Source organism: Lemur catta, chromosome 16, assembly GCF_020740605.2.
Source record: "Lemur catta isolate mLemCat1 chromosome 16, mLemCat1.pri, whole genome shotgun sequence".
NCBI lineage: Eukaryota > Metazoa > Chordata > Mammalia > Primates > Lemuridae > Lemur > Lemur catta.
The window spans coordinates 2,511,412-2,524,861 of NC_059143.1; the positions used below are offsets into that span (position 1 = coordinate 2,511,412).

A 13,450-nucleotide genomic window follows, 5' to 3' on the forward strand; every position below is an offset into this window, starting at 1 on the left:
TTTCACTGGGGTTACACTGGGGTGTCAAATGTGAAGATCTGACGAAACCCCGTTCTTTAAAATGAGCTTGGAATCAGCCCGTAAGAACAAAGAGGCCTTGTTTCTGTCTCAGACTGTGAGATACGGAAGGATCCAGACTCGGCTGCGTGTGCGTGGAGGAGGGAGCCCTGCTCACAGCTTGGGTGTCAGCACGGCAGGGCAGGGCCCAGGGGACCGGAACCGCAGACTTTCCGCCTAAGCTCACTCGCCTCTGCTGCCTCTGGGCTCTGTCACGCCTTCTCCAGCAAGCTGCCCCCGTGGGGGCACAGACTCCCCCTTATCTTGTCCTTTGGTTATTTGTCCCACTTTTCTCTTTCAGAGAGCCACTGCCAAGGTGACAAGTCAATATTCTGTAGGATGGAAGTCTTGTCTCGCTATTGCTCCATCCCAGGCTACAACAAGCTGTGCTGCAAGTCCTGCAACCTGCACGACAACCTCACCCACGTGGGGGACGGCCTAGAGCCACCGCCTGGGAAGCACAACGACATCGAAGTGTTCATGCCCACTCTGCCTGGCCCCACTGTGCTCGTGGAGGTGCCTCCTTCGCCAGGCACCCCCCTGGAGGTTCCCCTCAATGCCTCCAGTACCAATGCCACTGAGGACCACCCGGAAACCAATGCTGTAGATGTACCCTACAAAATCCACGGCCTGGATGATGAAGTCCAGCCACCCAACCTAATCCCTCGACGACCGAGCCCGTATGAAAAGACCAGAAACCAAAGAATCCAAGAGCTCATTGATGAGATGCGGAAGAAGGAGCTGCTCGGGAAGTTCTAACGCCACGGAAAGACAGCATCGACAGCACTTCCCTGCTTATACGGATATTCCATGGGATAGCACATCCTTCGTCATGAAGATGAAGCCGAAATTCCTGATTCCAAAAGGCTGGGAGAAAACAGAGGAGAAATGATATAAGAAATCCAGACATGGCAACCAGGCCAGCGTGTGCCTCTCCGGCAGCGGTGCTGGGTGCGGAGTGCAGAGGAGCACACAGGCTCCGCGCTGCCAGGGAGGGGAGGGACAGGGACGCCTCTGGGAGAAACAAGCCGGCCCCGGTTGCCGACTGGTTGCTGGGAACCCTCCTGTCCTTTGTGGTGATGCAGGACACTCCCCACCAGTCCCCCGGCCAAGGCACTTAACAGCGGACCCGTTGCCAAGATGAGCACAACGGAGTGGAGGCCAGGAACTCAAACGCCTTCGTGGGCCAGGTAGGTGACGAGGATGAGGGCAGTGGCCAGCTGGGGTCTGTGACCGTCCTGAGAGCCACACCCATCTGAACCTGATTGTCGTTTCCGGTCGGTGCTGCCTTGTGAACTCTGTCTCTCTCCTCACCGGCCCTGGGCTTGCCGGGCAGTGCGCTTTTTCAGAAGTCTAGATTTCCACACGAAAAAGTGCGGTCTTCAAAGGTCAACTCCGAATGTTTCCGGGCTCTGGGAGTCTGGCAGGCTTTAGGTCATTAGGCTGCCACCTCTGGTGTCAGCCTTGGCCTAAAGCAGTTTTGCTAGGCAAGGACTAGAAGTCACCTGACCCATGCGGTGCTCACGCTGTACTACATTCGAAGGCGCCGTGTGGCTGTCCTTGTCCCCAGGGGGTGATGAGAATCCTGTCACTGGAGACGCGAGGACGGACCTAAACAGGCTGTGCCCAGAAGACCCAGGGGCGCTGTCCCGGCCTCTCCCTCTCCACTAGCCCTGGCCTCGCCGGCGCCTCCAGGCCCTGGTGGAAGAGCCCGGCGTTCTCCTCTGGCAGCCTGGCCCCAGCGGCCCCAGAGAGCCTTCTCCCTCCCCAAGTGCCCCAGAAGGACGAGGGAGACCCACGCTGTGCTGCAGAAGCCCGGTGGGCAGTCCAAGGCCCAGAAATCTCCCTGCCCAGAGAGGCCAGCGTGCGGCCCCCCACGGCCAGGCTGGAGGACTCTGAGGCCTGGGCTTGTGGGCTCCGCTTGGCTCCTGAAGACCAGCTGCGATTGCCTGCTGGGTGGGTGGGCTTCCCCGTCCCCCCTGCCACCCACTCCTGTCCCCGAGAAGTCCCAGAACCCAGCAGTGAACCGGGAGGCTTGGTCCCTGATGGGAGGCTTAGGGGAAGGTGGCGAGAGCCTACTTTACCTTTCAGTCTTTCAAAACTTTTAGCAATTTCCATTTTCAGCAAAATGGCTTTTATGAGAAAGATTCAAATAAAAAGAAAAACAGCAGGAGAGGAGTGGGGATGGACAGGAGAAAGGTGGCTAAGTCTTACCTCTCACCTCACTGGTGTTTGACAAATATGCAGCTTAAACATCCCCAAATCCCAAGACCCAGGGCACGTTCACGCCTTAGCTGGGCCTAGTCTGATAGTTCTTAGCTTTTCACGTCCCACAACTTTCCAGAGGCTGCGTGTTCTCGCTCCCCGTGCTTGTTTCCCATTGTACAGACAAGCAGACCGAGGCTCAGGATAATCCACCATGGCTACTTTCTTATGAGGTTGGAGGTGCTAAAGTGTTTGTTGTCTGAATTTGCGTGTGTGGGGGTGGGTCTGTCTGTGTGGCCCAGGGGACAAAGTGAGGGTGTGGCAAGCAGCGAGGACAGAATGTGGGACGACGTTTAACTCTCCACCTGGGCAGTGACCAGCCCCCCCTCCGCCACCACACCCCACACATGCCCATGCCCTGTCCTGGTGTCTCCCGAAGAACCGAACTGGAGAAAACCTTTTTGAATATCTCTCCTGGTATCCCGTCTTTAACAAGGTGTGGTCCAGAGCACTTCTGCAGTGCTGCCTCTGCTTAGTTAGGAAATGGAGCCCGCGGCTCTCCATCACTTGCTGAACCCAGGACAGCTGGTGCTAGTCACGGGCTGAAGTCTTTGTTTGGGTCTGTCCTAGACCCTGCAGGAAACTCAAGAGTAACGCTAGCCAGACAGCATTACCTGGTTTACCAAGCGTCAGGACGGGAGTGCTCCTTCCTGGATCCCGGCAAAGCAGGGCTCATGTCTTGGTGCTGGAAGGCTTTGCAAAGAGGCCCTGGGTGGCCCATTGCCCGGGCACCTGTCCTACTCTGAGAAGCGTAGGCCAGTGTGGCCGTGGCCCAGGTGCCATCTCAGTGCCGTGAGCCCTCTAAGCAAAGAGGTCTCCAGAGCTAGATGTTCCTCAGAGGTCTCTCTGTCCAGGGCTCTGTGTGCACTGGGCTCTGAGAAACTGCAGCTCTCTACTGAGCTTGGGACCCCTTGGAGAACCAGCCGAGAAACAGTCCTGATCCTTCCGAGACCGCTCCTGCCTCTGAGGAGCTCCTGGCGCCCAGAGGAGGCAACGTCTTCAAGCTGAGTTCCTGACACCATGATGAGACTCAGACCGTCTGCGGCACCAAAAGATCTGCTGGGGTGCCCGAGAGTCCCTCCTCTCCTCTTTTGTGGGCAGATTCGTGTTCGATTTTTGGAATTTAGCTCTCTGATTTACTCCTTTTGGAAAACCCATGGAATTTCATGTATAAGCCCTTCACTTGTATTTTGAGGTTTTTTGTTTGTTTGTTTTGAGTATATAAATGGTGCTTAATAGCAACATCTTTGTCAGATGAAACATTATGATTCTGTTTACTCCTGTATGACAGGTAACCATGGTACTAAATCATCAAGGTGCTGAACTAGAATCACAAAATTTTACCTTACTGATAACAGCAATCAATACATTTTTGTTCTGTATAGTAAAATTTGACTTACTTTTATAACTTATTAAAGTTAAAATGTCTGTGTTTTTGCAAATCATGCCTGCGTTTGTTCATTACCTTGACTACACTTGGCTGCACCCCAGCCTGACTTAGGCGGAACAGAGGGTTGAGCTGCCTTGGCCAGGCCATGAGGTGGGGGAGCCCCCGGGAGTCCGAGCCGCCACACCGCTCAAGTCAGGACTGTGCGGAGGGCAAAAGGCGCCCAGAGAAGAGTCCCCTCCCCTAGCTTCCCACGGGGTCGGCTCCGCATGTGACAGGGCTGAGCCCAGAGCCCCCAGTTGAGCCAGGAGCTCAGGGGACAGACGCAGCATCTCCAGGAATCTCCTCCCCCGGTTGCAACACCTCGCCTATGATTAGGATTTCCAGAAAAAATGCTAGACACTGAGTTACATTTGAATTTCAGAGAAACAATGAATACTTTTTTTACTGTGAAAACAGGACATACCAATACTAAGAAATAATTTGTTGTTTCTCTGAAATTCAAATTTAACTGAGAGTCCTGTGCTGTTGTTCCCTAAATTCGGCCCGCCTGCACTCCGTGTTCCCCTTCTAGATGAAACTTAGCTGTCGCAGGCCGCGCTGCTGTGGCGGGTGCTGGGAGGGACGTTCCTGTGGTCGCGGACAGAACACAGACTCCGCAGCCCTTGGGTACAGGATTCCATGGACACCCATTGTGTCAAATTTGCTAATTTGTTACTCAAATATTTTGTATCTGGACTGTGTTGTCTTCTATTATTTTGACAGAATGTGATTTTAATAGCTCCCATTGATCGTGGATTTTACTATTTCTCCTATTTCTGTTGCATTTTTATCAATTTTTGCCCTCCTTTTAAAAGTAATCTATTTTACTGTATTGAGGTCACATTTAGGGGAACATACATATTTCTCACTGTTATTATCTTCTTGGTGGCATCATCCTTTTATCATTATGAACTGGCCAACTTTATTTCCGGAAATAATTTGCCTTGAAAGTCTTCCCCTAATGTTAGCCCAGTGGTGCTGTATCTTTCACTCCTTTACTTTCAAATTCTCTATATCCAATGTGTTCGATTTGTACTTTGTAAACTTATAATTTGTAATAAGTCTGACACTTTTGATCTTTTAATTGGACCATGTAGCCAGTTACATTTAATGCCGTCACTCAGTCCAAGGCCCTCCTGTCTCTGTGCCTCTATCCTCCTGCAGGGCTCCGCGCTCTTTTCTGCTCTCACCTTCCTTTGGACTGGGGGCTGGGCTGTTTTTCCATTCCATTTTAACTCTCTGTTAGTTATGAAGCTACATACTGTTTTTCTCTTATTTTAATGAATATTCAAGGAACTTCAACATGCATTCCTGACTTACCAATATCTGTGATTGCTCTTAAAGCCACCCTCTTTCCCACAACGCAAATTCTTAGAACAGTGTTCTCAAACTGTGCCTTCAAACTATCAATTTTCATTTCATTATGCCCTTAAAAGGAGTTCATAGAAAAATGGAATAAAAAAGCAAAGATATGCACATGCCCAATTTAAAAAATAGTTTTGGGGCAAAACTGACATACAATAAGTTGTACATATTTAAGTGTATAATTTGACAAGTTTTGAGAAATATACAATGGGAAACCATCACCATAATCCAGACAGTGAACACATCCCTCACCCCCAAACTTATTTCTACCCCTTTGTAATCTTCCTTCCTTTCACTCCTATCCCCAGGTAACCACTGGTCTCCTTTGTACCGTTACAGATTAGTTTTCATTCTCTAGAGTTTCATAAAAATGGAATTAAACAGTATCTACTTTGCTTCTAATCAGCATAATTATTTTCAGAGTCATACATGTTATTGAGTATAACCATAGTTCGTTCCCTTTTACTCCTGAGTAGTGTTCCTCCCACTGGATGGCTATACTGCAATTCATTTATCCATTCACCAGGTAATGGACATGCCATTTCATGCCCTTATTTGTCATTTATATGAGACAAATATGCATATATATGGGGAGGTATCTGTCAATCTTTGCCAGGCTCTTATTGGGTTGTTATCTTATTTAATTTTGAGAATTCTTTTTATATTATGAACACAAGTAACTTATCAGATATATGTTTTGCAAATATTTTCTACCTGCTTTGTGGCTTTTCTCTTAATAGTATCTTTTGAAGAGCAGAAGTTTTTAATTTTAGTAGAGTTCAGTTTATCAGTTTGTTCTATTTTGGATTGTGCATGTCATGGTGTATCTAAGAAACCTTTGCCTGACTTAAGGTCACAAAGATTTTCTTCTGTGTTTTGTCCTAGAAGTTTTATATCCTTACATTTTACATTTATGTCTATATTTTGAGTTAATTTTTGTATGTAAAGTGAAATAAGGATCCAAACTCATCTTTTTTGCCTCTGGATATCCAAATGCTATACCATCATTTGTTTAAAAGACTAGGCTTTCCTCACTAAATTGCTGAAGGTCATGAAGGTTTCCTGTTTTTTTGTTTTTTTCTTTTTACAAGTTTAATAGTTTTAGCTCTTACATTTAGGTCTATGATCCATTTTGATTTACTTTTTGTCGGTGGCATAACATTAAGGTCTAAATTCATCTTTTTGCATGTAGATATCCAATTGTCATTTGTTGAGAACAAACATCATTCGTTGAAAAGGCTATCTTTTCCCTATAAAATTTCCTTTGCATGTTTGTGAAAATAAAATGATCACAATTTTAAGAATTTTTCTATCAATTCTGTTCCATTAATCTATATCTTTCCTTACACTAGTATCACACTGTCATGATTACTGTAGCTTTCAGTAAGCTCTGAAGTCAGGAAGTGTAGTCCTTTAACTTGGTTCTTTCTCAAAATTGTTTTGGCACTTCTGGATCCTTTTCATTTCCACATAAATTTTTAAGTCAGCTTGTCAATTCTGCAAAAAGGCCTCCTGGAATCTGAGAGGGATTACACTGAATCTATAGGTCAATTTGGGAAGATTTGACATCCTAACAATAATGTGTTTTCCAGTTCATGGATATGAAATGTCTCTCCATTTATTTAGATCTGCTTTAATTTCTCTCAACAGTGTTTTGTAGTTTTCTACATACGAGTCTTGCACATTTTTGTTAAATTAATTTCTAAGCATTTTATTCTCTTTGATGGAATTGTTTTCTGGATTTAATTTTTAGATTGCTCATTGCTAATATGTAAAAGTACAATTGATTTTTATATTTTAATCTTTGGACCTCAAACTTGCTGAACTTGTTTGTGAGTTCCATAGTTTTGTGTATTGATTCCTGCTTATTGTCTATGTATGGGATCATGCCATTTATCATGTGAATAAAGATAGCTTTACTTGTTCCTTTTCAATCTTGGCCTCCTTCTTTTTCATTACTGGACTGGCTAGAACTTCCCTGCAATGCTGAGTGGAAGTGGCAGGAGTGGACACGCTTGTCTTCTCCTTCATCTTATGGAAAAAGCATCTGTTCTTTCCCCATGAATTAGGATGTTAGCTATAGGCTTTCTGTAGATACACGTTATTGGATTAAGGTTAACCTGCATTCCTAATTTATTGAGAGGTTTTTTTATCATAAATGGTTATTGGATTTTGTCAAATACTTTTTTGTATCTATTGAGATGATCATGGAGCTTTTGTCCTTTATCCTATTAATATCATCCATTAATTTTCAGGTGTTAAATCAACTTTGAATTGCAGAGATACATCCCACTCGGTCATGGCAAGGAATGCTTTTTCTCTGTTCCTAGATTTGGTTTGCTAGTATTTTCTTAAGGGTGTTTGTATCTGTACTCTGCAGTTTTTTCACGTCTTTGTCTGGCTTTGGCTTCAGGGCAATATTAGCCCCATAGAATAAATTGGGAAGTATTCTCTCCTACTCCTTTTACTGGAAAAGTTTGTGAAGAATTGATACTGCTTTTTAAAAAATGTTTGACAGAAATCATCAGTAAAAACATCTGGGCCAGGCTTTTTTTGTGGCCATATTTTAAATTATGAGTTCAATTTCTTTACTTTGAGTCTATTAAGATTTTCTATTTCTTCTTGAATCACTTTTGGTATAATGGTTTGTATCTTTCTAGGAATTTTCCATTTCATCTGAGCTGTCCAATTTGTTGGCATACAGTTGTTCATGGTATTCCCTTATAATTCTTTTAGTTGCTGTAGGGTCAGTAGTGGCATTCCCTCTTTCAATCATTATTTCTGCATTTGTGTTTTTTCTCTTTTTGTCTTAGTCTAGCTAATGGTTTTTCAATTTTGTTGGTCTTTTCAAAGAACCAACTTCTGGTTTCACTGATTTTACTCTCTTGGTTTTCTTTTTTCTATTGCATTGATTTTCATTCTAATCTTTATTATTTCTTTTCTTCTCTTTGCTTGGGATTAGTTTGATCTTCTTCTGGTTTAACATAAAAACATGTTATTGATTTGAGATCCTTCTTATTTTCTAATATAGGCATTTACTGCTATTTTTTTCCTTATATACTACTTTAGCTGTATTCCATTAATTTTGATATGTTTCCATTTGCATTAAGTTTAAATATTTTCTGATTTCATTTATGATTTCTTCTTTGACTCATGGATTATTTAAAAGTGTTTTTTTTTTTTTAATTTTCAAGATACTTGGGTATCCCCCAATTTTTTTTTCTGTTATTGATTTCTAATTTAATTTCACTGTGGTGAAAAAATTTTCCTTTTTAGTATTATAATCCTTTTAAATGTATTGAGAGTTTTTAAATAGCCTAGTTTATGGTATATCCATAGTTCATGTGTGTTTGAAAATAACGCGTACTCTGCTGTTGGCTAGAGTGTTGGATAGATGTCAGTTAGGTCAAGTGGGCTGATGCTGTTGTCTAAGTTTTCCAGTCTATGGTTTGCCTCTCTGAATTCTAATCCCCTCTCCCAGGTGATGGCTGAGAATTTCTAACTATCCTTTCAGCTATTTGATGCTTTCAAGAGTTTTGTTTATTGCTCAGCATTTTTATTTGTTTTCAGCAGGATGTTTGGCCTTAATGACATAATCTGAAAATTCTGGAACCTCTGTTATCAACTTTTCATATAGGGTTGTCTATTTCTAACAATTGAAATTGGGCTGGGTACCATTTCCAGTAATGTGTGACACACCTTTAACTGATGAAAGAGAACAGATGCTCAAACCTTTAAATTCCTAGCAAAGTGGCCGGGCGCGGTGGCTCACGCCTGTAATCCTAGCACTCTGGGAGGCCGAGATGGGTGGATCGCTCGAGGTCAGGAGTTCGAGACCAGCCTCAGCAAGAGCGAGACCCCGTCTCTACTAAAAAAAATAGAAAGAAATTATCTGGACAACTAAAATCTATATAGAAAAAATTAGCCGGGCATGGTGGCGCATGCCTGTAGTCCCAGCTACTCGGGAGGCTGATGCAGTAGGATCGCTTAAGCCCAGGAGTTTGAGGTTGCTGTGAGCTAGGCTGATGCCACGGCACTCACTCTAGCTGGGCAACAGAGCGAGACTCTGTCTCAAAAAAAAAAAAAAAAATTCCTAGCAAAGTATCCAAATATGACAATTCCTTCCTTATTCCTAAAACAATTTAAACTAAAATTTTTATGATATAAATGACAATAATTCTATGTAGATTGTGACTTTCAGGCAAAAACATTACTGGATAGAAAAGGGTCATCAGATAAATATCATAAAAATATAAAAGTTCAATTAACCTGGTTAATATATCAATAGTTGTCATAACTTCAAGGAGAAATTGACAAAGCTTCCATCCTAAGAAGAAAGTAACATGTCTCTCAGTACTTGATAAATGAAGCAGAAAAAAAAATCAATGATGTATAGAAGACTTGAATAAGACAATAAACAAGCTTGATCTAAGGAACACACATATATCTCTGTTCCCCCAACAAATGAATACCTCATTTTTTTCAAATGCATACTAAACTGTTATGAAAATTGATAATATATATTAGGTAATTAAGGAAGCATAATAGATTGAAACCAGTACTTAATGGAACATAACTACATGTAATTAAATTAAAAATCAATATCTAAAAATTTGGTTAAAAACATCTTTGAAATTTTTTTAAAAATCACACTTCTAAATAAATTATAGGTCAAAAAATCATATTGAAAATTAGAGAATCCTGGTCACGAAGATGGCAGAATAGAAAGTAACCTGCACATACACCCCTACAACAGGGATTCTGTACTGATCTAAAAATTGAGGAGGAAGATATACTGCCAAACTCATTCTCGAAGGCCAGCATTACTCAAATACCAAAACTAGACAAGGATGCAACAATAACAAAAAAAAATCTACACACTAATAACCCTGATGAACACAGATGCAAAACTCCTCACCAAAATAATAACAAATGAAATTCGGCAACACATTAAAAAGATTATTCACCATGATTAAATGGGATTCATCTCAGGCATGCAAGGATGGTTCAACATATGCAAATCAATAAATGTAATTCATCACATCAACAAAATCAAAGACAAAAACTGTATGATCATTTCAGTAGATGCTAAAAAAGCATTAAAAAAATTCAACATCAGTTCATGACAAAAACACTCAACAAACTGGGCATAGAAGGAACATGTATGACAAGCCTGCAGCTAATATCATTCTGAGTGGGGGAAAATTGAAAGCCTTTCCACTAAGATCTGGAACAACACAAGGGTGCCCACCTTCGCCACCTCTATTCAACATAGTACTGTTAAGTCCTAGTCAGAGCAATTAGCCAAGAGAAAGAAATAAAGGGCATCCAAATTGGAAAGGAAGAAGCCAAATTATCCTTGTTTGCAGATGACAGGAACTTATATTTAGGAAAACCTAAACACTCCACAAAAAGACTCTTAGAAGTAATGCCCGAGTTCAGTAAAGTTTCAGGGTACAAAATCAACATATAACATATAAAAATCAGTGGCATTTATATATAATAACAGTGATCAATCTGAAAAATAAATCAAGGAAGCAATCCCATTTAGAGTAGCTACAGAAAAAGTAAAATACCTAGGAATAAATTTAACCAAATAAGTGAAAGATCTTTACAAGGAAAACTATAAAACACTGATTAAAGAAATTGAAGAAGGTACTAAAAAATGGAAATATTTTTCATGCTCATGGATTGGGAGAATTAATATTGTTAAGATGTCTATACTACCCAAAACAATATACAGATTTAATGCAATCCTTGTCAAAATACCAATGACATTCTTCACAGAAATAGAAAAAAATCCTTAAAGTTATATGAAACTGCAAAAGACCCTGAATAGCTAAGACAATCCTGAGCAAAGCTGGAGGCATCACACTACCTGATTTAAAATTATACTACAAAACTATAGTAACTAAAACAGCATGGTGCTGGCATAAAAACAGACACATAGACTAATGGAACAGAATAGAGAATCCAGAAATAAATTCATGCACTTACAACCAATTTTTTTTTCAATAAAGTCACCAAGGATACACATTGGGGAAAGGAGAGTCTCTTTAATAAACGGTGTTGGGGAAACTGGATATCCATGTGCAGAAGAATGAAACTATAAACAAAAATCAATTCAAAATGGATTAAAGACTTAAATGTAAGACCTGAAACTGTGAAACTACTAAAAAAATATTGGGGAAATGCTTCAGGACATTGGTCTGGGCAAAGATTTTTTGAGTAAGACCTCAAAAGCACAGGGAACAAAAGCAAAAATAGACAAATGGGACCACATCAAGCTAAAAAGCTTCTGCATAGCAAAGGACACAGTCAACAGTGTGAATAGGTTTCTTCCAACCTACAGAAGAAAATATTTTAAAACCATGGATCTGACAATGGGTTCATATCTAGAATATGTAAGGAACTTAAACACTCAATAGCAAAAACAAAAAAATAATTAAATTAACAAATGGGAAAAAGACCTAAATGGACCTTTCTTCAAAGAAGTCATACAAGTGGTCAATAAGTATATGAAAATATGCTCAACATCACTAATCATCAGGGAAACACAAATCAAAACCACAATGAAATATCATCTCACCCCAGTTAGAATGGCTATCGTCAAAATGACAAAAATACAACAAATGCTGGTGAGGATGCAAAGAAAAGGGAATGCTTATATACACTGTCGATGGGAATATATTAATAAAGTAGTATAGCCATTATGGAAAACAGTATAGAGGCTCCTCAGAAAACTAAAAACTAAACATACTTGGAAATTAGAGGAAACTGAAGCCTCTGCCACCTGTGTCTACAGCAAATATTAAGCACAGCCCAGCTCCTAGAGATTAACATCAAAGTTCAAACTAAAAGCCTTTTTACCTCAGTTCCTATTACCAGATACATCATGTTCAGCTTTCAGCAAAGAATTACACAGCATGCTAAAGGCAGGAAAACACAGAAGAGATAAAGCAAGCATCAAAATCAGACTCAGATATGACACAGATTTTGGAGTTATCATATAAGGAATTAAAAATAACAATGATTAACATATTAAAGGCTCTAATAAAAAAAGTAGACAACATGCAAGAATCAACGGGTAATATAAGCAGAGACATGGAAACTCTTTAAAAGAATCAAAAGAAAATGCTGGAAACAAAAAACACTAACAGAAATGAAGAATGCCTTTGATGGGCTCATCAGCAGACTGCACAGTGCCAAGGAAACAATCAGTGGGCTTGAGGATATGTCAATAGAAACTGAAATGCAAAGAGAAAAAATGGGGGAGGGGGGAAGGAAAGGGGCCTACTTATGCACTCTTCTTTCTGCCCTGTACAAGTCTTGTTTCTCAATTCCCCCAAGATCTCTGTCTAATGATACTTACTCAAGGAAGCAGACTCTGACCTCATACCATGCTCTGGAGTAGATACAAGTCTTTACTCAATGCTTTTGTGATAGTCTGTGGTTTTCCTTAATAGTATTTATCAAAATTGTAATTTAAGAATTATTTTTGTGTACATACACTACCACCCATGATTGAAAAACTGTTACTAGACTAGCCTTTCCAAGAGAAAGAAACCATATTCTAGAAAAAATATTTTTTCAGATGATGGAAAACAGGCAACACAGAACTCTAATCACTGAGTGAAGGCGGACAAAGGAGAGCCCTCAATACCCCCAATTTTCTATATGGAGGCATTTCCCAGACTAGTGACATCAGTTGTTTGAAGAGTTGAAGACACTGTGAGCAATGTCAATAGTCAATTAAAGAATAAGGCAAATGATTTTAAGTGGTTTTTCTTGGCTCTTGATGAGTCAATAGATGTTAGTGCTACTGCTTGGTGGTTATTTGATGAGTTAATATCATTTGAAAAGAATGAAGAATTAGCCTCTATAAGTATATTGTGTGGGACAACCACAAACAAGAGTATTTTCAAAGAAGTTGAGAAAATACTAATTTAGTATAGCCTGAAGTGGAATCTGCTAAAACGTGTCCAACTGATGGTGGTAAAAATATGCAAAGAGTTTTCTTTCCGAGACTTAGTTGAAAAAATTTACAAGGCTTACAAAAACCTAAGGTGTTTAAAACCTGTGGTTATTCATCAGCATGTACTACACAGAAAATATTTGTTTTATTGAACATATGGTGTCAACAATGAATCTTATTCGCTCTTGTGGACTTAACTATTGTCAGTTCTGTGATTTTTTTTCCCCAAAATAGAAGTCGAATATCCTAACTTGCTCTAAGACACAGCAGTTCACTGACTTAGTAAGAGTAAAGTTTTACTGCAATATTTTAAGCTCAGGGCTGAGAATGAAATTTTTTTGAATGAGAAGAACTGTGTT

At 40.8% G+C, this 13,450-nt stretch overlaps 1 protein-coding gene across 1 annotated transcript in view; it reads left to right on the forward strand.

The window, feature by feature from the left end:
* Window positions 1–3,767, forward strand: part of ADAMTS2 (ADAM metallopeptidase with thrombospondin type 1 motif 2) — a 142,764-nt gene extending 138,997 nt beyond the window's left edge. The window contains exon 17 of the mRNA XM_045527757.1: window positions 359–3,767. Coding sequence (XP_045383713.1) covers window positions 359–816 — 458 coding nt within the window. The 3' untranslated portion in view covers window positions 817–3,767. The remainder of the gene's footprint in view (window positions 1–358) is intronic.
* The last annotated feature ends 9,683 nt before the right edge of the window (window positions 3,768–13,450 follow it).